This window comes from Zalophus californianus, chromosome 4 (genome assembly GCF_009762305.2).
Source record: "Zalophus californianus isolate mZalCal1 chromosome 4, mZalCal1.pri.v2, whole genome shotgun sequence".
NCBI lineage: Eukaryota > Metazoa > Chordata > Mammalia > Carnivora > Otariidae > Zalophus > Zalophus californianus.
Window position 1 is genome coordinate 171,854,567 of NC_045598.1, and position 18,902 is coordinate 171,873,468.

Sequence of the window (18,902 nt, forward strand, 5' to 3'; positions counted from 1 at the left end):
GGAGACTTGTTTTGATAAAATGTTTTATAAAGTGCCCCGAACAAACCAAAAACACAGTCTTCCTTCCATATACGTGGTAGTTGTATACCTAGAAAATACAGAATATCTTGAATCAGTCAAAAAATGTTTTCATATGTAAAATGTAGTCAGGGTCTAGGCTCAGATAATTATGGGTTTCATCTGCACGAACAACTCAGAGGACAAAACAGTTGTGTGGGAAACGGTCCCATTGGATTTGGGGGACTGTCCTCCCATTGCAGGAAGTCTACCGGCTGTGGCTCTTGTTCAGTAAATACTAAGTGTGCCCCCACTCCCCAGCATAGTGGTGACAAAACAACACTAGCTCAGATTTCCAAAATGTCCTGGCAGGTGCCGCTCTTCCTGGAACTACTTTTTAAACAACACATGGAATACATATCTATGTATCTGTGTTTTTATCTGCATTTTGCAGAAGTTGCATTTAAGAACTTCGTCCACAGTAGTACTTAGAGATGGATCATTGTAACATTGCAGAATCTAGTGCATCTGTGTGCTGGGATTTATTTAGCTATTGATGGTCTTATTGACCTTTTTAGCTTCTTGCTGCAACTAATGCTGCCAATATGTTCCTTATATATGTTAGTCTTTGTGCACTTTTATCTCTAGAATAAATTCTTAGAGTCAAAATGTACATGTGTTTTAAAATTTTTATAGATATTGCCAGATTACCCTCCAAATTATTGCCAAATGTATACCTACCGATGGCTGTGTAAGTAAATGCCGGTTTTCCCATCACTCTCCACCACTAGGTATTACGGAGAGTTTCAATCTTGGCCAATTGGTTCTTTAAAGATAAAAAGGAATTTTAGGTGTCCTATTTAAAGCCATTTTCAGATCATTTTCTATTTCCTAATAGCTCCCAGCCTCGATAGGTCTTTTTATTCTATAGGACATTCATGTGGAAAAGAGATTGGACTTCCAGTGTTTTCTAGGGTAGAACAGGGTCATGACTGAAAGGCAGACCTAAGTTTGGGCTCTAATATCAGAACTCTGCAACAACTCCCACCATCCAGCAGTGGAAGGACCTGCCTTGGGAGAGAAGGAGCTCCCACCCCATCGCAGAAAACTTTTGATTTCAGGCAGAATGAACAACTGCAAGGGATGCTCAGGAAGAGATGCCTGAGTTCAATGGAAACACATACAAGGTCGGCATTTCCCCAAATGGAATACTTGGACCAGTAGTGTATGCAGGATGACTCTAGGTGGTACAGAATGTTTTAAACATTTAATTGGTGTATATTCATTTTTATGGATATACTGCGTTCCTATGTTACTAGCAAATCATATACCCTAAGATCCTAAGGTAGTATTGCTAAAATTACAAATAAACTTCGAGCACTAATGGGTTGATGACCTCTGAAGTCTCTTCAGAAGTGAGATTACAGTTCTAAATGTAATCCCAATTTTCAAATAGTAAAAAGACTTCTCAGCCGTAGACTGACATTAATTATAAGCAATTGAAACACAAACCAAGTTGTAGTACTACAGAGAACTCGAGTATTTGGAGCTTGGTGTACAGGTCAAATCCCATGAAAACTTAGTTAAAATGAGAGCCAAGATCCCTAAGGCCCAGATGCAGACCTGAAATTAGACGCAAACCCTCCCCACACACACCAAATTTTCTAGTGGCATCCCCTTTACCCATTAGCACCTTCCAGAGCCAGTCCTGGAGGAAGAGAGTAGCAAGTTGTGTTTTCACACTCCCTCTGTGGCTGTCATGAAACCACCAGGCAGTCCACCATATTCAGAGGTGAATATTTATTTAATTCATATATAAATTTTACATGATATCCATGGTGCTATAAACATAGGCACATTTTTTTAACTAAACGTACATTCAAATATTACTCCCTCACCCCAGTCCACTCCAATCCCCTCAAGATGGAATACCTAATATTTGTAAAAGAAAGGCTCTGCTCGTTAATTTCAGGCGAATGCATTTTTCAGCATTTTAATTACATCAATCGAAAAAATTAATTAAATGCCTCTACCTGGGTGTTTTTAAGAGGTTGATGGTTTTTCTACTTAGTTCAAGTCAGAAAAGAGATTGCTAACTGTATTCCTATTGGCCTTCTTTAAATCCCTGGATGCTTAAGGCTCACCTCATCTACCAGCAAATGGGTGGCTTCCCACTAAGTACAGATGAAACATCAGCCATTTGTATTGATTTGGCCTTAAAGGGACAAACGTGAATTTAATAATTCATTGATTCAAATAAGAAACGGATTAAGCACAGAGCAGACTGGACAAAAACAAATTCCCCAAAATGAATCCATTGATTCACTGTACCCAGGCATGATCCAGACGTCTGTGTGTCATTCACAACATTCATAACACATATGAAGACAAGATTAAAATCTACAGTGTAAAATTATTATGTAATTTCCTCAATTCAGAACAAGGAAAAATGAGTATTTGAAATTGATTCATCATAGCCACTCTGATATGATACACTTAACTTTGAAGGAAAAAACAAGGATTCATATACACAAATCTCTTAGTAAAATTGTCTACTTCTTGCTAATACATTTTAATTCAGAAAATGCATTAATTTATTCAAATGTATTTTTTCTAAAATATAAATATTTAAATTAAGTTTTTATAAATGCAGAGAAAGTAATTTGTTGACCCCACCCATTTATTAATCAGTCTAAAACGTAAGTGATGAAGAAATACTTGTAATTATCACTTTAATTTTTCTATAAATATAGAATAGGATCTTTGCAATTTAATTATAAGTAATTAACTCATACTTCATGTAGTACTGAGCACCTTAAATTACATATTGTTGAACTGAACTATTGGCATTATTATATGTATTTTAATGTTATTTACAATGCATAATTCTCTTATATAACAACATTCCAGTGACTTCGAAAATATGTAATGAAAGAGTGCAGTATAATTTATAAATGCATCAAAGCTTTCCTATAATATTCAGGGTGGAATTTCACTCTTCAGCATTTTAAAATGGGAAACCAAAAAAAAAAAAAACCAAAAACAAAATCAGTGACCTAAAGCTGTGTTTTCCCAAAGTGTTAAGGCTCACCTCATCTACCAGCAAACGGGTGGCTTTTATTTAATTTTATTTAATTTACTTAATTTTATTACTTTATTTTTTATTTTATTTTAAAGTAATCTCTACACCCAACATGGGGCTTGAACTCGAGACTCCTGAGATCGAGAGTCGCATGCTCTACCGACCGAGCCAGCCAGGCACCCGTTTTTGTTTTTTTAAAACATTTGCTTCATAAAATGCTCTGTCAGAAAGGTGCTCTGTAAGTACATGGGATACCCCCTTGAAGAATCACAATGTTTACACTAAAGTCTTTGAGGAGGCCCACGATCATGAAATCTGTTTCCTACCTCCATATTTAACACATTTTTGATCATCAAACCTCATTCTCACCGCCCCCCCCAAAACACCCCTCAGTCAATGCCCTTTGGAACTAGTGTTACATGATACATACTTTGGACGCTGCTTTGTAACTCAATAAACATATGTGTCTCAGTGGGCAAAATTACATCCCTTTAAAACAGTTTCACTTTTAAAAGCTCTTTGCATAGGTATTTGCTGAAGGACAATTCTGAAAAAAAAACACACATCAAATCCAGAGCATTTGTTTATGTAAACTACAGGGTAAAGAAGGGTTACAAATGCTTACGTAAACTCTAGAACTAATTTTTAAGGTTCCAGGAAGGTGACTCCAAAATCAAATAATATAGGTGTCTTTTTGGTGAATTTGTATTGAAAGGTAAAAATAAAAGCATTAAATCAGTAATACGCTCTATGTTGTCTAAAAATATTCTTGTAGAAAAATAATCAGGTCGTTGTATTATTTCCCTGGAATGCCTAAGAGCTGTGGATACTGTCAGAATTATATGAGGCTGCTCTAGGACTGGTTTGAAAATGCATGCATACAAGCACAGGCAGAAACAAGGGTCAATAAATTGCTCAGTACTTCCACTGAAAACCACGGATTGGGGATAATTAGTTAACCACATGTAAGTTGTTTATATATATGTTATATATATGAGATATATATGTTACATATACATCTCAAATGACAATCTTTTTAAAAAAATATCCATAATTTGCTTTCTATAAGTAAAGCTATCAGTCTTGGCTCTAAGATAGCACACCTTGGTGTGAGTGCAGTCCCCAGATTAATCGTCTTTCAAGCACACTACTCTTCTGCACCGTGAAGCTTTGCAATATAAACAGTCTACTTTGGCTCAGATTCCACCAGCTTCCAGCTCAGATCAGTATCTGATGCTTTATTTAATTCCTGCTCAGCATATGCTAATGAGAATACTTCAGGATCACTCTACATCATTGAAAGATAATTCATTAAGAAGAGAATTACAGCTGCTTCATACTTAAAATAAAAGGTGGGTTTCCATTTGAAGCACTTTCTCTTTTCTTACCAGCAGAAGTCAACTCAATTAGAAGTAGGCAATAAATCACAATAAGACAAGGGATCATTGTTACTGGGGGCGAGAGAGGTGAAAATGTCCATTCCTCAACTATTCAGTTCTTGCTTACCTGGGTGAACCAGTTGCCTAGAAACTGGTATGATTAAGATCTGCGCGTGCTGTTCTCATGTTCGTGATGTCCCTGCTTGTCATTATTTCAAAGCTAGGCTGTGTGTATTTATTTCCATTTGCCCTCACCTCTTTACCCTTCTACTGTTCTAAAAAGCCCGCTTTCTTTCTGATATTTCTCATGGTGTTTTCTTGGGGGCCCCCCTTGTCATCAGTGAAGCTGACAGAGAAGTCGGGCAGGTGAGAGGACTTGGGGATCCAAAGCTGACCGTGGCATGCCACAAATGGTGTGCCGCTCATAGTGTCTGATGTCACCAGCCCTCCTTTTCTCTAAGGCAAGTCACCCCTCTGCTCTGTTCAGGCCACCAAGCCCAGTCTTGTGATCTTCGCGGACAGGAAGGAGTGAATGATGAAAACAATCGGCTTGGGGCAGGAATGAAGGTCTAGTTGCTGAAATTTCAAAAGAAGAGAGCGTGAGTGATTTTAAATTGATGCTTGATGCAGAAGAGCGATTTACACATCAAACGGATCTGTGCACTTCCTGCTTTTAAGTGTTAACTGGAGCAATTATGGTTTTAAATCCTTGCCCTTCAATGAGATTTAGAAAAATAACTCTGAACTTATTTCTTACATCTATCTTTGTTTCCGAAATAGGTTCTGTGAAATTTATATATATCAGTACCACAAATTTTTTTTAAGATTTTTATTTATTTATTTGTCAGAGAGAGAGAGCACAAGCAGGGGGAGCAGCAGAGGGAGAGGGAGAAGCAGGCTCCTCACTGAGCAGGGAGCCCGATGTGGGACTCGATCCCAGGACCCTGGGATCATGACCTGAGCGGAAGGCAGACGCTTAATGACTGAGCCACCCAGGCGCCCCGTGAGCCCCGGTTTTAATACTTAAAAAAAAAAAAAAACACTTTTGAGATATATAATCTTGGACAAGTCACTTAAAATTTTCCCCAGTCCTACCAAATTCACAGGGTAACTAGAGTATTAAATGAGATACTGTGTGTGAAAACTCAGAATGGGGAAGCCATGCTGCTCAGCAGCTGTGTCCCACTATCCTATGCCCCTGGATTGCTGTAAGCAGGGGCGTCGCCTGTTAAGGCCCCTGCTAAAGTCTTACCCTTCTCAGTGTGTTCCTACGTGTGGCCCAGCACATGACCAGAGAGTAAGAGTCAGGTGGAATTTTTATCACCTAAGTCAGGAAAACTGGAGGAGTTGTTCCCAATTCTCTTCTGCTGATGACACTGTTGGGGAGCAACCACCTGGACGTATAATAACATCTAGCAAAGTTAGGGTTGTATTTATCATGAATCGGGCACTGTGCTAAATATTTCCTCTACACCATCTTATTTAATTCTCACAAAACCCCTGTGAGCTTATTGCCATTATCTGCATGTTTTATATGGAAAACTAAGATTTGAAGAAGTTCTAAAACTTTCTGAGATCACAGATCTTACAGGGGAGAATAAGTATGGCCACACTCAAGACAGAACCACAGTATTCAGTCTCACTAACACAGATCCAACTTTTGGAAGGAACCTACTTCAGTCACTGTATTTTATGGACAGAGAGACTCAGATCCAGAGACATAAAGGATTTGCCCAAGACAACTGGTGAGTTAGTTAGAGATGCAGAAAGAAAACACGGGTCTCTTGACCCTCAATTTATTCCATTTCCTACAGCCCATGTCTGCTCCCTTCCCCAGGAAGGGAGAGGAAAGGCCTGAAGGTGCTGCCTGCTGGGGTTGCAGAACTAGGCCTGGGGAAGCCGTGCGTGACTTTGCACTTCTCAGCCAAACGGACTGGCAGCAAAACTCAGTCCTGCCTACATCTTCCAAGTCAGGTTGTAATTACAGGCTTCAGAAAGGCTGAAATTTAGACATAAGTGATTTTCCCCACAGGCAAAAATAGCCTTGATTTTTCAAGCTAAGGCTAAGGCCAAGAGCCTTTTGTCTTTTAGGTTTTGGTTTGGTTTTGGTTTTGTTTTGTTTTGTTTTTTTGGCTAGGGAGCAGTCAGTCACCTTTAGGAAAGAGCACTCAGTCGAATGATTGATAGAGCAGCAACTGAACTATAAGTGTTCTTAGTAAAATGGACTTTCAAATCACTTGTTTGTTTCCAAACTTCTGCTTCAGGCTGAACTTAACTCATTGCAACACACAACGCTGGTGTGACGTCATCCACAGCAGCCGTGCTCCGCCTGGGAAATGCAGGCCTTATGCTCTCAAGTGTGGTCTCGGCTCTCCCCTCTGTCAGCCCCTGCTCCGTCCCCCTGAATGGTTTCCAGAGCAGTACCAGTCCAGTCCCCCGGGAGAAATCGCTGAACAGGCTGACGGCAGAGGGAGGGATGGAGGAAGGCCAGAAGCTTCACTGAAATTACTGGAGCTTTAAAATTGAGGTTTACCTGGGCATTTTATCTATTCCCCATCCCTGTTATCAAGCGGAAGTCAATGAATATTTGTTGACTAACCTAGTGACTTAGGAAGGACCTAAAGAGAGCCTAGTTATTACAGAATCAAGGTCCTCTTAAAAGTTCGGCATTTGACAGCTTAAATGAGATGCTAGGTCTTCCTGAGAATGTCAATTAACTATACTTGCTAGAAAGAACAGGCAATTCTCACCCCTCCATGGAGCTGAAGAAATACACTTATTTATTTATTTATTTATTTATTTAAACTCTACAATCTGTTTCTTTCTTTTTTTTTTAAGAGTTTATTTATTTATTTAATTGACAGAGAGAGAGAGAGAGAAAGAGTGCTCAAGAAGGGAGCGGCAGGCAGAGGGAGCGGGAGAGGGAGAAGCAGGCTTCCCGCGGAGCAGGGAGCCCGATGCGGGGCTCGATCCCAGGACCCTGGGATCATGACCTGAGCCGAAGGCAGACGCCTAACCAACGGAGCCACCCAGGTGCCCCACACTTTTTTATTTATTTATTTATTTTAAATATTTTATTTATTTATTTGAGAGAGAGAATGAGAGACAGAGAGCACGAGAGGGAAGAGGGTCAGAGGGAGAAGCAGACTCCCCGCTCAGCAGGGAGCCCGATGTGGGACTCGACCCCAGGACTCCAGGATCATGACCTGAGCTGAAGGCAGACGCTTAACCAACTGAGCCACCCAGTCACCGGACACTTTTTTATTTAAATAGGCAGTAACGATCGCAGGAAGTCATGAATTTAAACACACTGGCTATTTGCATATTATTGATAGAAGTATAAAAGTTACTTTAACTGACAAATTTGCTAATTTTGTTAGGCATTATTTGCCGTTAGCCCAAAACTTCTGGGCTCTTGTCTGGCCTTCTCTCCACGTGGGTGTTGCTGACCAAGTTTCTCTTCGTTTCCTGCTGCCCCTTCTACTCCGCCCCTGGTCCCGACCATCCACCTCTGTGTTCTCCACGTGTTGTACTCCTCGGAGACCCCCCCCACCTGGCTGGCCCTGCTCAGCTTACATCCTTACACCCCCGAGGCTAGATTAGATGTTTGATACTTTTTTAAAAATGAATGGTGCAGGGCGCCTGGGTGGCTCAGTCGGTAAGCGGCTGCCTTCAGCTCAGGTCATGGTCCCAGGGTCCTGGGATCGAGCCCCACATCGGGCTCCCTGCTCAGCGGGAAGCCTGCTTCTCCCTCTCCCACTCCCACTGCTTGTGCTCCCTCTCTCACTGTGTCTTTCTCTGTCAAATAAAATCTTAAAAAAAAAAAATGAATGGTGCAGGGGCACCTGGGTGACTCGGTAGGTTAAGCATCTGCCTTCGGCTCAGGTCATGATCCCAGGGTCCTGGGATCGAGCCCGACATCAGGCTCCCTGCTCAGCGGGGAGTCTGCTTCTCCCTCTCCCTCTGTGCGCGCACGCTCTCTCTCAAATAAAATAAATAAATAAATCTTCTTTTAAGAAAAATGAATGGTGCATTTTGAAGCTGGTGGGACCCTATTTGATAAAAATTTAATGCTGACTTACTAAGATACCTTGATTCAAATATTTAGTTGGTATGCTAGTGGAAAAGGAGACCAAAGTAAGGCTCTTTGGAATAATTGGATCTAATCATAGTTTTTCAAGGATCAAATAAGACATGAACCTGCAAGTACTTTGCAAATAGTCAATGGCTAAATAAATATAATAAGGCTGTGTTATGTTTGCGAGCCCTCACAGATGTGTTGCCCCATGAAAAATATGTGAAATCACACTGTCTACAGAAATACACTTACAATCTCTCCATCTTTGCCTCCAAAATCTAAGTACAGCATCCTGATTCCATCATCTGAGGACATTTTCAGCTTTTCATAGGGAGACTGTATGATTGTCTTGGGAAAGGCACCCTCCTGTGGTTCAGTGGTAATAGAAAATCCATTCTCATAATGTATGGTCAGGCGGCACTCCTGGTTTTTGTAGGTGCAAGCTGAGGGGAGAGAGGAGAGAGCGCGGTATCAACAGCAAGTCCATCCATTCTCCCGGGCACTTACCTTGCAAGCCTCCTCAGTCCCAGGGCCAGCCACACATTTCTTCTCAAGTTGAAAACTAGTCATTGCTCATGAAAATATTCTCCTTGGACTGATTTTGATGTTGTAATTTAACTTGTCCCATGAAACCAAGGGAGATAAGCTGAAAGAATTCCTTTTGCCGGGATTTACTGAATTTTATCTGGGCTCCAGCCCTTATCTGACCCTCTGACAGCACATAGGTAGATGGGCGTACTTGCCTTCCACTGGCCTTGTCTCAGGGGTCGGGGGGGAAAAAGCTGACATTTGATTGAGGGTAAGCTAGCTCTGAGCTGTCATCGTCATCACACATGCATGCACGCACACACGCACACACCCCATTGTGTCATGCCCACCACCTGGTGAAAGGAGTGAGCATTCCTCCATTCCATTACCGATGTTAACAAGTGTAACACACCTAAGAAGTCGGGAGTAAGTCGCTTAAAAATAATCCCACTTTTAGTTTTTAAAAAGTCAAACTAAGCTCATTTTATAAATAGAAATGAGTGTTTTAAAACTTTCCCAGGCGATCTGATGATCGTTGGGTCCTGGGGAAGCTGGGTTGCAGAGAGATCTCAGAGGTGGCTCCTTCCATGGAGAAGGTTGTTTCCTGTCTCTGCCCAGTGTGACACTCAGGAACCGTGCAGGCGGTGGTCACAAGGGACCCTCCGATCCAAAGGAACAAAACTAAAACCTCTTGATCAGGACAGCTTTTATGTGTGGTCCTCACTGCATTTAGGAAAACGTTATCAGTACTCGAAGCGTATGAGCTGGATGGGGGACTGCCCCAGAATCCTAGTTCCTATTTAGGAAGACTTGTGAAGGTTCAAACCTTTGATCAAAGAGTTCTGAAAAAGGTTATTAAGTATCAGATTGGATTTTTTGCCTCACAGAACTCCACATTTAACAGATCCTGGCAAGTAAACTGGCTCAGACCTTCACAGACATCTGAAAGCTCTTTAGGGAAACCAGGACATTTTCCTGGCTGGGGATGGGGTTTGGAAGGGGTAAGAGTCAGGGCATTATGACTGCGCGGAACCATCCTTAGCTCAGCTCGGCTTTATAAGCCAACTGAACTTCACCTTCCCACAAACTTCTGAAGCAGGACCTAAGCTTAATATGACAGGTGAAAAAAAGCAAAGCTCAGACAGATGAAATCTGTCACAACTGAGGTGGCTTAGAATTCAAAATTCAAGTTCTTTGCACTCGGTGCCATGTATCCTTCTCATACTCTGGCAGTCAGGATACAGAGGGATGTGGAGAGGGACCTTGGCAAAGAGAGTAATAACTGTATGGCTGGGGGACCTTCAAGGTTTGGGGGAAAGAAACAGGGGACTCTATCGGCTCACAGAATGAGGCGGCTTTTAATTGAAGCTCTGGTGAAAAGTGTACCCCTTCCTCCAACTTCCCACAGGCATCTTTCAATTTGTAACTAAGGGTTGGTATTTCCCAAAGGTGCACTACACTCTCTAATAGATTTCTGAGTCCTTCTGAGCTACAGCCCCTCCGTAAATCTCATCTTCTCCGAAGGTCCGCAGACCCCTGCCATCCCTGCAGTCCTGGGATGGCCAAAGACAGTGGCATGGGTGTAGGTATGGCTTCCCATCTTGAATCCTTATTTTTGACACTCCCTACTTCTATTACCTGTAGAATAAGTGGGCAAATGAGCTCTAACCATGTTTTTCTTTTTTCTTCGTCTATATTTGAACTTTAAAGCTACGCCCTCACATATTCAGAATCAACTGATTGTGGTTACTTTCAATTCTAGTTGACCTCAGCTGGTGTTCACGGTCTTTATAGAATGGAACTGATTATCTGAAGATGTTCTCAATCCACACAGGACAAATCGAACACATTAGCAAGTTAATTGAAGCTCTGATTAAAACATAAGCCCCGTTCCCCAACTCCCTGAAGGCATCTTTCAGTCTGTAACTGGGTTGCACCTGTGGTCATTCCAGAATTTCTTCTCTTCCGCCACCCAGCTAGCTCAGTGCACACAGTGCTTTGTTATTTCCTTTGGCTGGTCTACCAACAGCCCCATGGCTTTCCTATCCAAGTAGAGTTCAGCTTATTGAGAGAGGAAGATTTTACAAAATCTGTGGAATGTAAACTAAACCAAATCCCCTTGGCCTTTTCCATTCTTTCCTAGAACACTCCTGAATTTGTTGCAAGGAGCGTGAACTTCTCCAGCATTTACACATATCATCAGCTCATTAAGTCTAGTTTTCTGGTTTTCCGACTCCCAGGTCCAAAACTCTAGTTTTTCTTGCCAGACTCAGCATAAAAATAAGAGCTTCGGTGACACTCTCAAATGTTTCCAACGATGATGGGAAATGGTGGGGGGCACCAATCTGTTTCAGGGTAATTACAGAAAGACACTGATTTTGTTGGAGTTGCTGCAGCAGACATTCTACAAAACATCTGGTTTTTCATGTTTGCATGAGCAAAGGAAACGTGGAGAAACCCCACCACACGCTCACGTGTGTCCCGTCTTTTCGACTACTCCTGGGTGGGAGTTGCTCCTGGGGGAGGTTGCTCCCTGTTCAGTGCTGCTCCCAGAGGGCTCCATGGCCCAGCAGCATCCGCACCAACTGGGACGTTATCAGGTACAAATTCTTGCACCCCAACCCCAAACGGCTAAATCACAATCTCTGGGGGTGGAGGTCAGCAATCTGGGGCTTTTAGGGGTAAAACAAAAAGAACTTTACTTCTAATGTGGCTCGTGTGACTGAGGAATTCATTTAATTACATTACATTTAAATAGCCACACATGACCAGAAGCTAGCATACTGGACAGCACAGGTCTGGGGAAATAATGACAAGAGTAACAACTAATACTAACACGTAGTGAGTGCTTACTTACATGTCAAGCACTGTGCTAGGAGCTTTACATGGATTATTTCTCTTCATTCTTGACAACTCTATGAGGTGGGTACTATTATTTCCTTCTTTTTTCCAGATGAAGAAAACAAGAGATGCAAGTAAGAGTAAGAGATTAAGGAAGAAATAGGAGGGCCGCTTGGGTGGCTCAGTCGGTTAAGCGTCTGCCTCAGGTCATGATCCCAGGGTCCTGGGATCGAGCCCCGCATCGGGCTCCCTGCTCAGTGGGGAGCCTGCTTCTTCTCTCTCTCTCTCTCTCTGTTTCTCATGAATAACTAAATAAAATCTTAAAAAGAAAGAAATAGGACTGGAATTTGAATCCAGGCCTTTCTGACTTAAATCCTACACTGTGGCTATTACTTTGTACTGGTTCCTCAGAGACAGAGAAATGAAACAACAGGCAAGAAAACATGATAGAAGAGGGTGAGCAGAGAGTATTCTAAGAAACAACCCTGTGGGACTTAAAGGTGGATTTACTGGAAGACTGTTGTTGAGGATCCAGCTACTCTGTCACATACGGCCTCCTTGCGAGTGACGGCAGGAGACCTGGAAGAGGGGCTGGTCTTCGATCTCAGAACCAGAAACAATCTTGGATCTCAGAATCAGGAGCAATAGCATCATGAACACTGTTAACTGTACATTGTGCTGGCTGCTGAAAATCACTGGGTTCATATGGAATCCACCTTAGCAAATGTACAAGATCTTATTTTACTTTTTTAAAGATTTATTTATTTATTTTAGAGAGGTGGGCAGGGCCAGAGGGAGAGGGAGAGAGAACCTCAAGCAGACTCTGTGCTGAGCACGGAGCCCGATGTGGGGCTGGATTTCATGACCCCAAGATCATGACCTGAGCCAAAACCAAGAGTTGGGTGCTTGACCGACTGAGCCACCCAGGTGTCCCAATGTACAAGATTTTACAGTATATACTTAGCTTATTCGTTTTAGCTGAGATTCGTATTAGTTTCTAGTCTCCAATTTTACCTTTGCCCAATTAAAAAATTAAATTATCTATATATTTACGTATAGATGCATTTATATCTATCTGTCATCTATCCATCACCTATCAATCATCTGATTTGGAGAGGGGCATGAAACTCATTTATCACAGCAGCCTGAACAGAATTGCTGGGTTTTCACCAGTGGTACAGCCGTGAGATCCATGTCTCAGTAGACACGAGAGTCAATGAAGAATGGTCTTTAGAATGACACAACATTGCGTTAAAATCAGTTCTGTCATTTATTAGTTGTGAGATCCTGGACAAGTTACTTATTCGGTAAAATCAGATTGGCAAGGGAATTGTGAGGATTAGGTAAGATAAGGCAATGATTTGCAACCCGGGACACACACACACACCCCTGAATCCAAAGTTCCACAAATCTAAGCAATATTTACACTGATATGTGTATTCCATTTAATTTAATTTTTTAAATGTTAGTCTTGCCTCGACTCATTGACTTCTGGACCCACAGCAGGATTGTTTCTCATAGTGTGGAAAACACTAAGAGACATTATATGAAATGCCTGGCACGTCATGAGTACACTCAATAAATAGGACAGTATAGAGGGTTCTTCCTTCTGCACACATGTAACCCATGTAAATAATCCATGTAAATCCCACTTCCCGCACTCACTAGGCCTTTCTTAGGGCTCTGCATGAACGGGGCTGCGCTCACCATGTGGTCCCTCCATCCTGCCTCGGCTTCAACATTCAGACCAGTGGCACCGGTGGCTCTTCCCAAGGCTCTGCCCTTTGCTGTTGGAAACCCCCACCCCCCCACCTGGATGCCTCTGTTTCCTGCTCTTTTTCACAAATCAGTGCCCCAGTTTCTGGATCAACTCCGTGAGCTACCAAAATTATTATTTCCAAGAATTTTATTCTGTGATAAATTACCCAGAGTCAGTCTCTATGTTTATAACAAGAACCTGCTGGTTGGTGCCTCAAAGCTCGTGCCTGCAGGAAGCCACCCTGGGGTCACAGTCAGGAAAACGACATCTGACTCCCCGAATTGCCAACTTTTCTTGAATGGAGATGGGAAAAGGCTTACATTTGAGTAGGGCATACAGTGCCCTAATTTGGAAGAATTTGAGTTCACTTCGGGAATTCCAAACAGCCCAGAAGGCCAATACTGGAAACTACATTGAGGCTGGGATGGAGCAGAGGGTGTGCTGGTGCTGGAGAGCCAGGGGTGCTCACCGGTAGTGACTTCGGTGACCAGTTCCGCCGAGTTGTGGCAGCCCTGCACGATGCTCCTCGTCCAGTGGGAGAGGTCCCTGCTGGTCTCGGCCCTGAACAGGTGTGTTTCAATCCCCTGCCTGGTGCCTGTTCGTGTCGCGAAGGACAGATCCACACCAGCCTTGGGCGATCCTTTGCCTGGACCTGAATGGACCAGCCTGTTGAGAGACAGAAAGAGAGAGAGAGACAGAAAATCATCAGACTGGAAACCACTGTGTTCCCCTGAATTGTGTCACCTGGTACAAAGCTCCCAAATTGGTGATTTGCTCTCGGTTTTCCACCCTAGAACCAAAGGGTCCGCTCTAGCACCAGCATTCACTGTGGTTTTTCTGCCTTCTGCTCAGCTAGTTCGTCCCTAGGGCTAGAGTGAGACTTAAAGGTGGCCGGGATTGTGTCTGGTGACAGGTGCAGAGTTGCATGACATGACTTTAATGAGACAAATTCAACTATACTCACTCAGCCAAAAAGAGAATTGAGCAAGTGCAAAAGAGAACAATTTAAATAGTGTATCAACCCTTTCCTCTCCATTCCATTCCTGGACATGTGTATGTCCCAGGGTGAGCATGACACTGTTCCCTGCGTTCAACTGCATTCCCCCATGTTTCTTGTAGTTTGGAGCATCTGGCTGCACCAAATGTCCTTCTGGGTACGCGTCCGTCGAGCACACAGCCTCCCAGTGCAAGCAAACCACCAGGAGACTCAACGGAAGAAGCAGCAATCTGTGCCCTTGTGTTAAAGCCCAGGAAGAACTAGCCATGCCAGGCTTCCTGAGAACTGGAAGAGAATTGCACTTTATGGGAGATTTCAGGGATTTCCGAGAGTGATTGGTGTGAAGCACACGATGTTCACATTGGCTTTAAAACACATGCTCAGCATAAATGTGACTCCCATAGTACATATTTTCCAAAAGGCCAGACAGAAAAAATGAGGACTCTCAGATTCTGAGTGCTACTTTCTGAGCACACACAGGCTCCTACTTCTCACGTGTCCCCTTTAAACCCCTGGATCTCTCCTGTTCTCTCCTGCTCCTTGATATCTCAACCCCCATTGGGGAGAAATGCTCCTATCAATAATTTGCAGGAGAGCGCGAGTATAATTTAGTAAATGTTACTTCTCCCTAGGATATTTGCATTTCCAGCCTTATCTTTTAATATAGAAAGAAATACTACCATTTGCTAGGGAAATGCCAGGTGTCTATTCACCTTGGTGCACGGGAGAGGTACTTTCTTAGGCAAAGGGCTTATTCCCTCCAGATTAAAAATTGCACAAAGGAAATCCAAAAGCTTATTCTCTCTCATAAGCTTAAATATTATAGAGCAAAATTATTGGTGAACTAAAACATCACACGCTGTTGAATTTCTAGCAACGAGCTTGTTGTATAACTGAAGAGCTTTCTTTCACCCACAAAGCTGGTATTGGCGGGAGGGGTGGTCCGCAATGTCGACTTGGAGAAAAAGTTTCGTTGAAAAACTTTTTGGGTGTAAAATTCTTTGAAGATAGAGAAGTTTCCAAGAGATAATGAATGTTTCCAAGAATGTGGAGAAAAGGGAACCCCTGCACACTTTTGGTCGGCATGTAAATTGGTGCAGCCATTATGGAAAAGAGTATGGACGTTGCGCAAAAAATATTAAAACCAGAACTACCAGATCTACCAATTCCATCTCTGAGAATATGTCTGAAGGAAGCAAAATCAGTATCTCAAAGAGATATCTACAACCCCATGTTCTTTGCAGCACTATTCACAAAAGCCAAGGTATAGAAACAACCTACATGTCTGTTGATGGATAAATGGATGAAGAAAATGTGGCACGTGTGCACATGCGCGCACACACACACACACACACACACACACACACTGGAATGTTATTCAGCCTTAAAAAGGAAGGAAATCCTGCCATTTGCAACAACATGGATGAGCCTGGAGGGCATTATGGCTAAGTAAAATAAGCCAGGCAGAGAAAGACAATACTGGGTGTGGAATTTCAGATTCATATGTGGAATCTGAAAAAATTCAAACTCATAGAAACAGAGCAGAATGATGGTTGCCTGGGGCTAGAAGGTGGGAGAAATGGAGAGATGTTGGTCAAAGGGTAAAAACTTTTAAAACTTTTAGTTATAAGATGACTAAGTCCTGAGGATCTAATATACAGTGTGGTGACTATACTTAATAATACTGTTTTGTATACTTGAAATTTGCTAAAAGAGTAGATCTAAACATTCCCCCCCCACACACACATGCCCAAAAAACTAACTAGGTGAGGTGATAGGTATATTAATTAACTTGATTGTGGTAACTCATTTCATAATATATATGTATATGAAATGATTATATTGTGCATTTTAAATTTTATCAATTATACCTCAATAAAAAATAATAATAAAAGAGGAGTTCCATGAATCTCATGGAGAGAAGAATCTGGGACAGTGTGCTGACCTGGGTTTAAATCTAGGTGAGGCTAAAGGAAAAATAAAGCATTTCTCAAAAGCCTGCCATGAGTTTTAAAGGGATTGAGGGTCAGGTAAAAAATCATTAAGATAAGGTACGTATAAAAAAACGAGAGTTTATATTGTTTTCTTAGTTGCTCAAAAATTGTTTTTATACTCGAGGGTGTTTACATTTTAGTTGCTTCAGGAAATACACCTAAGCTCTTCCTTTTTAAAATCTTAAAATCTGTATCAGTTGGGGGCGCCTGGCTGGCTCAGTCGGAAGAGCAGGTGACTCTTGATCTCAGGGTGGTGAGATCAAGCCTCACGTGGGGTGTAGAGATTAAATAATTGAAATAATCTACGAAATCTATGAAATAATAATATTAATAATATTGTAAACTGTCCACGTTCAGCACAGACCTAGCATACGGTTTGTACTAAATACCATTCCCATACCCTTTCTGTAGCCCTTAGTGCCGCTACCCTTGGATTCCTTATTTTAAAAATGCAATTGCTGCCTCCCATGCTTGGGATTCAATATAATAAGCTACCTAAAGCACTTCATCTAGTGCTTAGAGATCATAAGAAGCATTCCGTAAACACTAGTTCCCTTATGCTTTCCCTAGCCTGACATGTTCTCACTTTCCATCCCTAAGTTTCCACCAAAGGAACATCAACTCTGTCACAATCCAGGGCCAGTGGAAATGTAACACAGAGGTACAGGCGAAGGGAGAAAAAGAGGTACCATCCTTGTGGAGAATGTCCCTTGTTTGTGAATTTCCTATCAATATTAATTTTTCTCCAGAGAGACTATAAAATTGAAGCCAATAATAACTGGAAAATGCAATTTGTTGGCAAACTTGCAGTTGGCAGATCTGGGTATAGGGAATGAAATTATTAACCAAGTGTAACAAGGTGTGAGAAAGGCCTGGATCCAGCTGATGGATACAGGGCACAGGGAGTCCTTCATGGGGAAACTCGGGGAGTTACAAGTAACGATGAGAAAAGAGCCTTTGGAGGGAGGACTACTGCTGTACTTTGTTATTCGTTTCATCACCAAATTTCATTCATTGAACAGAAAAGAGAAGAGGAGAAATTGATTTTTCCACTAATCAAGAATTATCTAGTATCTCTATTTTTTTTAAAGATTTTATTTATTTATTTGAGAGAGAGAGAATGAGAGAGAGAGAGCACGAGAGGGAAGAGGGTCAGAGGGAGAGGCAGACTCCCCGCTGAGCAGGGAGCCCGATGCGGGACTCGATCCCGGGACTCCAGGATCATGACCTGAGCCAAAGGCAGTGGCTTAACCAACTGAGCCACCCAGGTACCCTCTAGTATCTCTATTAAAGAACAAATTGATTAGCTCTCTGAAGAATAGCAGACATGCTGAATAATGCATTCTTTTGAATACACCAGTATGGGTTAATGAAATGTGCAAAGCTGTATGTACAAACAATCAGATAAAGCAAACTGTCTTGTCCACTACCTACTGTGCATAGTGGTAACAAAAATATACTCTTCCAGATTAAAATCGAGTGACCTACAGGGGCACCTGGGTGGCGCAGTTGGTTAAGCATCAGACTCTTGGTTTCAGTTCAGGTCCTGATCTCCCAGGGTCCTGGGGTCGAGCCCTGCGTCTGGCTCACCACTCAGCATGGTGTCTGCTTAGGTTTCTCTCTCCTTCTCCCTCTGCCCCGCCCCCCGCCATACTCCCCGCTCAAATAAATAAGTAAATCTTAAAAAAAAAAAAAAAATCAAGTAAACTACACCCAATATCCACACGATGCATATGGGTACACTCCTCTGGGTGGAGTATTACACAGACCTTGAAAATTATTTTATAAACACACATGGCAAATGTGAGGAAATGTATATAGATCTATTGAAACTCTCTAAGCATACAATTCAACTATGTAAGAGAAAAACCTGGAAACAAATCCATTAAAATGTCGACTAATTTTATGGGTGATTTCATTTCTTCTAATCTTTTTTTATCTTAAAATTTTCCATTCCACTGAAAAATACCTACAATTCTGACTCAGCATGTCACACGTGTTTTGTCTGTCGTCTGTTTCACATTAGTGTCAGGTCAGGGTTGGAATACCTGATGAGCTCCTCTGTGTCCCCTTACATGGGCTTCTGTCTGGGTTATTCTAAATCATCCTCGTCTAGCGCTTCAGACTTAACACCTGCAGTGGAATGGTCTTTCTCAACGTGAAGCTAACTGAGCCGTGTGGGATGAAACCTACATCTGTGGCCTCATTAATCCCTTACAGGAACCAACTGGCCTCCAGCAAATGAGA

General features: G+C 42.2%; 1 protein-coding gene across 2 annotated transcripts in view; it reads right to left on the reverse strand.

Moving 5' to 3' along the window:
* Window positions 1-1,734: 1,734 nt before the first annotated feature.
* Window positions 1,735-18,902, reverse strand: part of SNTB1 (syntrophin beta 1) — a 229,969-nt gene continuing 212,801 nt past the window's right edge. For both annotated transcript variants that reach the window (XM_027613914.2, XM_035727201.1), the window contains 3 exons: window positions 14,134-14,330; window positions 8,789-8,979; window positions 1,735-5,034 (listed from right to left, as the gene is read on the reverse strand). In XM_027613914.2, the coding sequence (XP_027469715.1) occupies window positions 4,942-5,034; window positions 8,789-8,979; window positions 14,134-14,330 (481 nt within the window). In that variant the 3' untranslated portion in view covers window positions 1,735-4,941. The remainder of the gene's footprint in view (window positions 5,035-8,788; window positions 8,980-14,133; window positions 14,331-18,902) is intronic.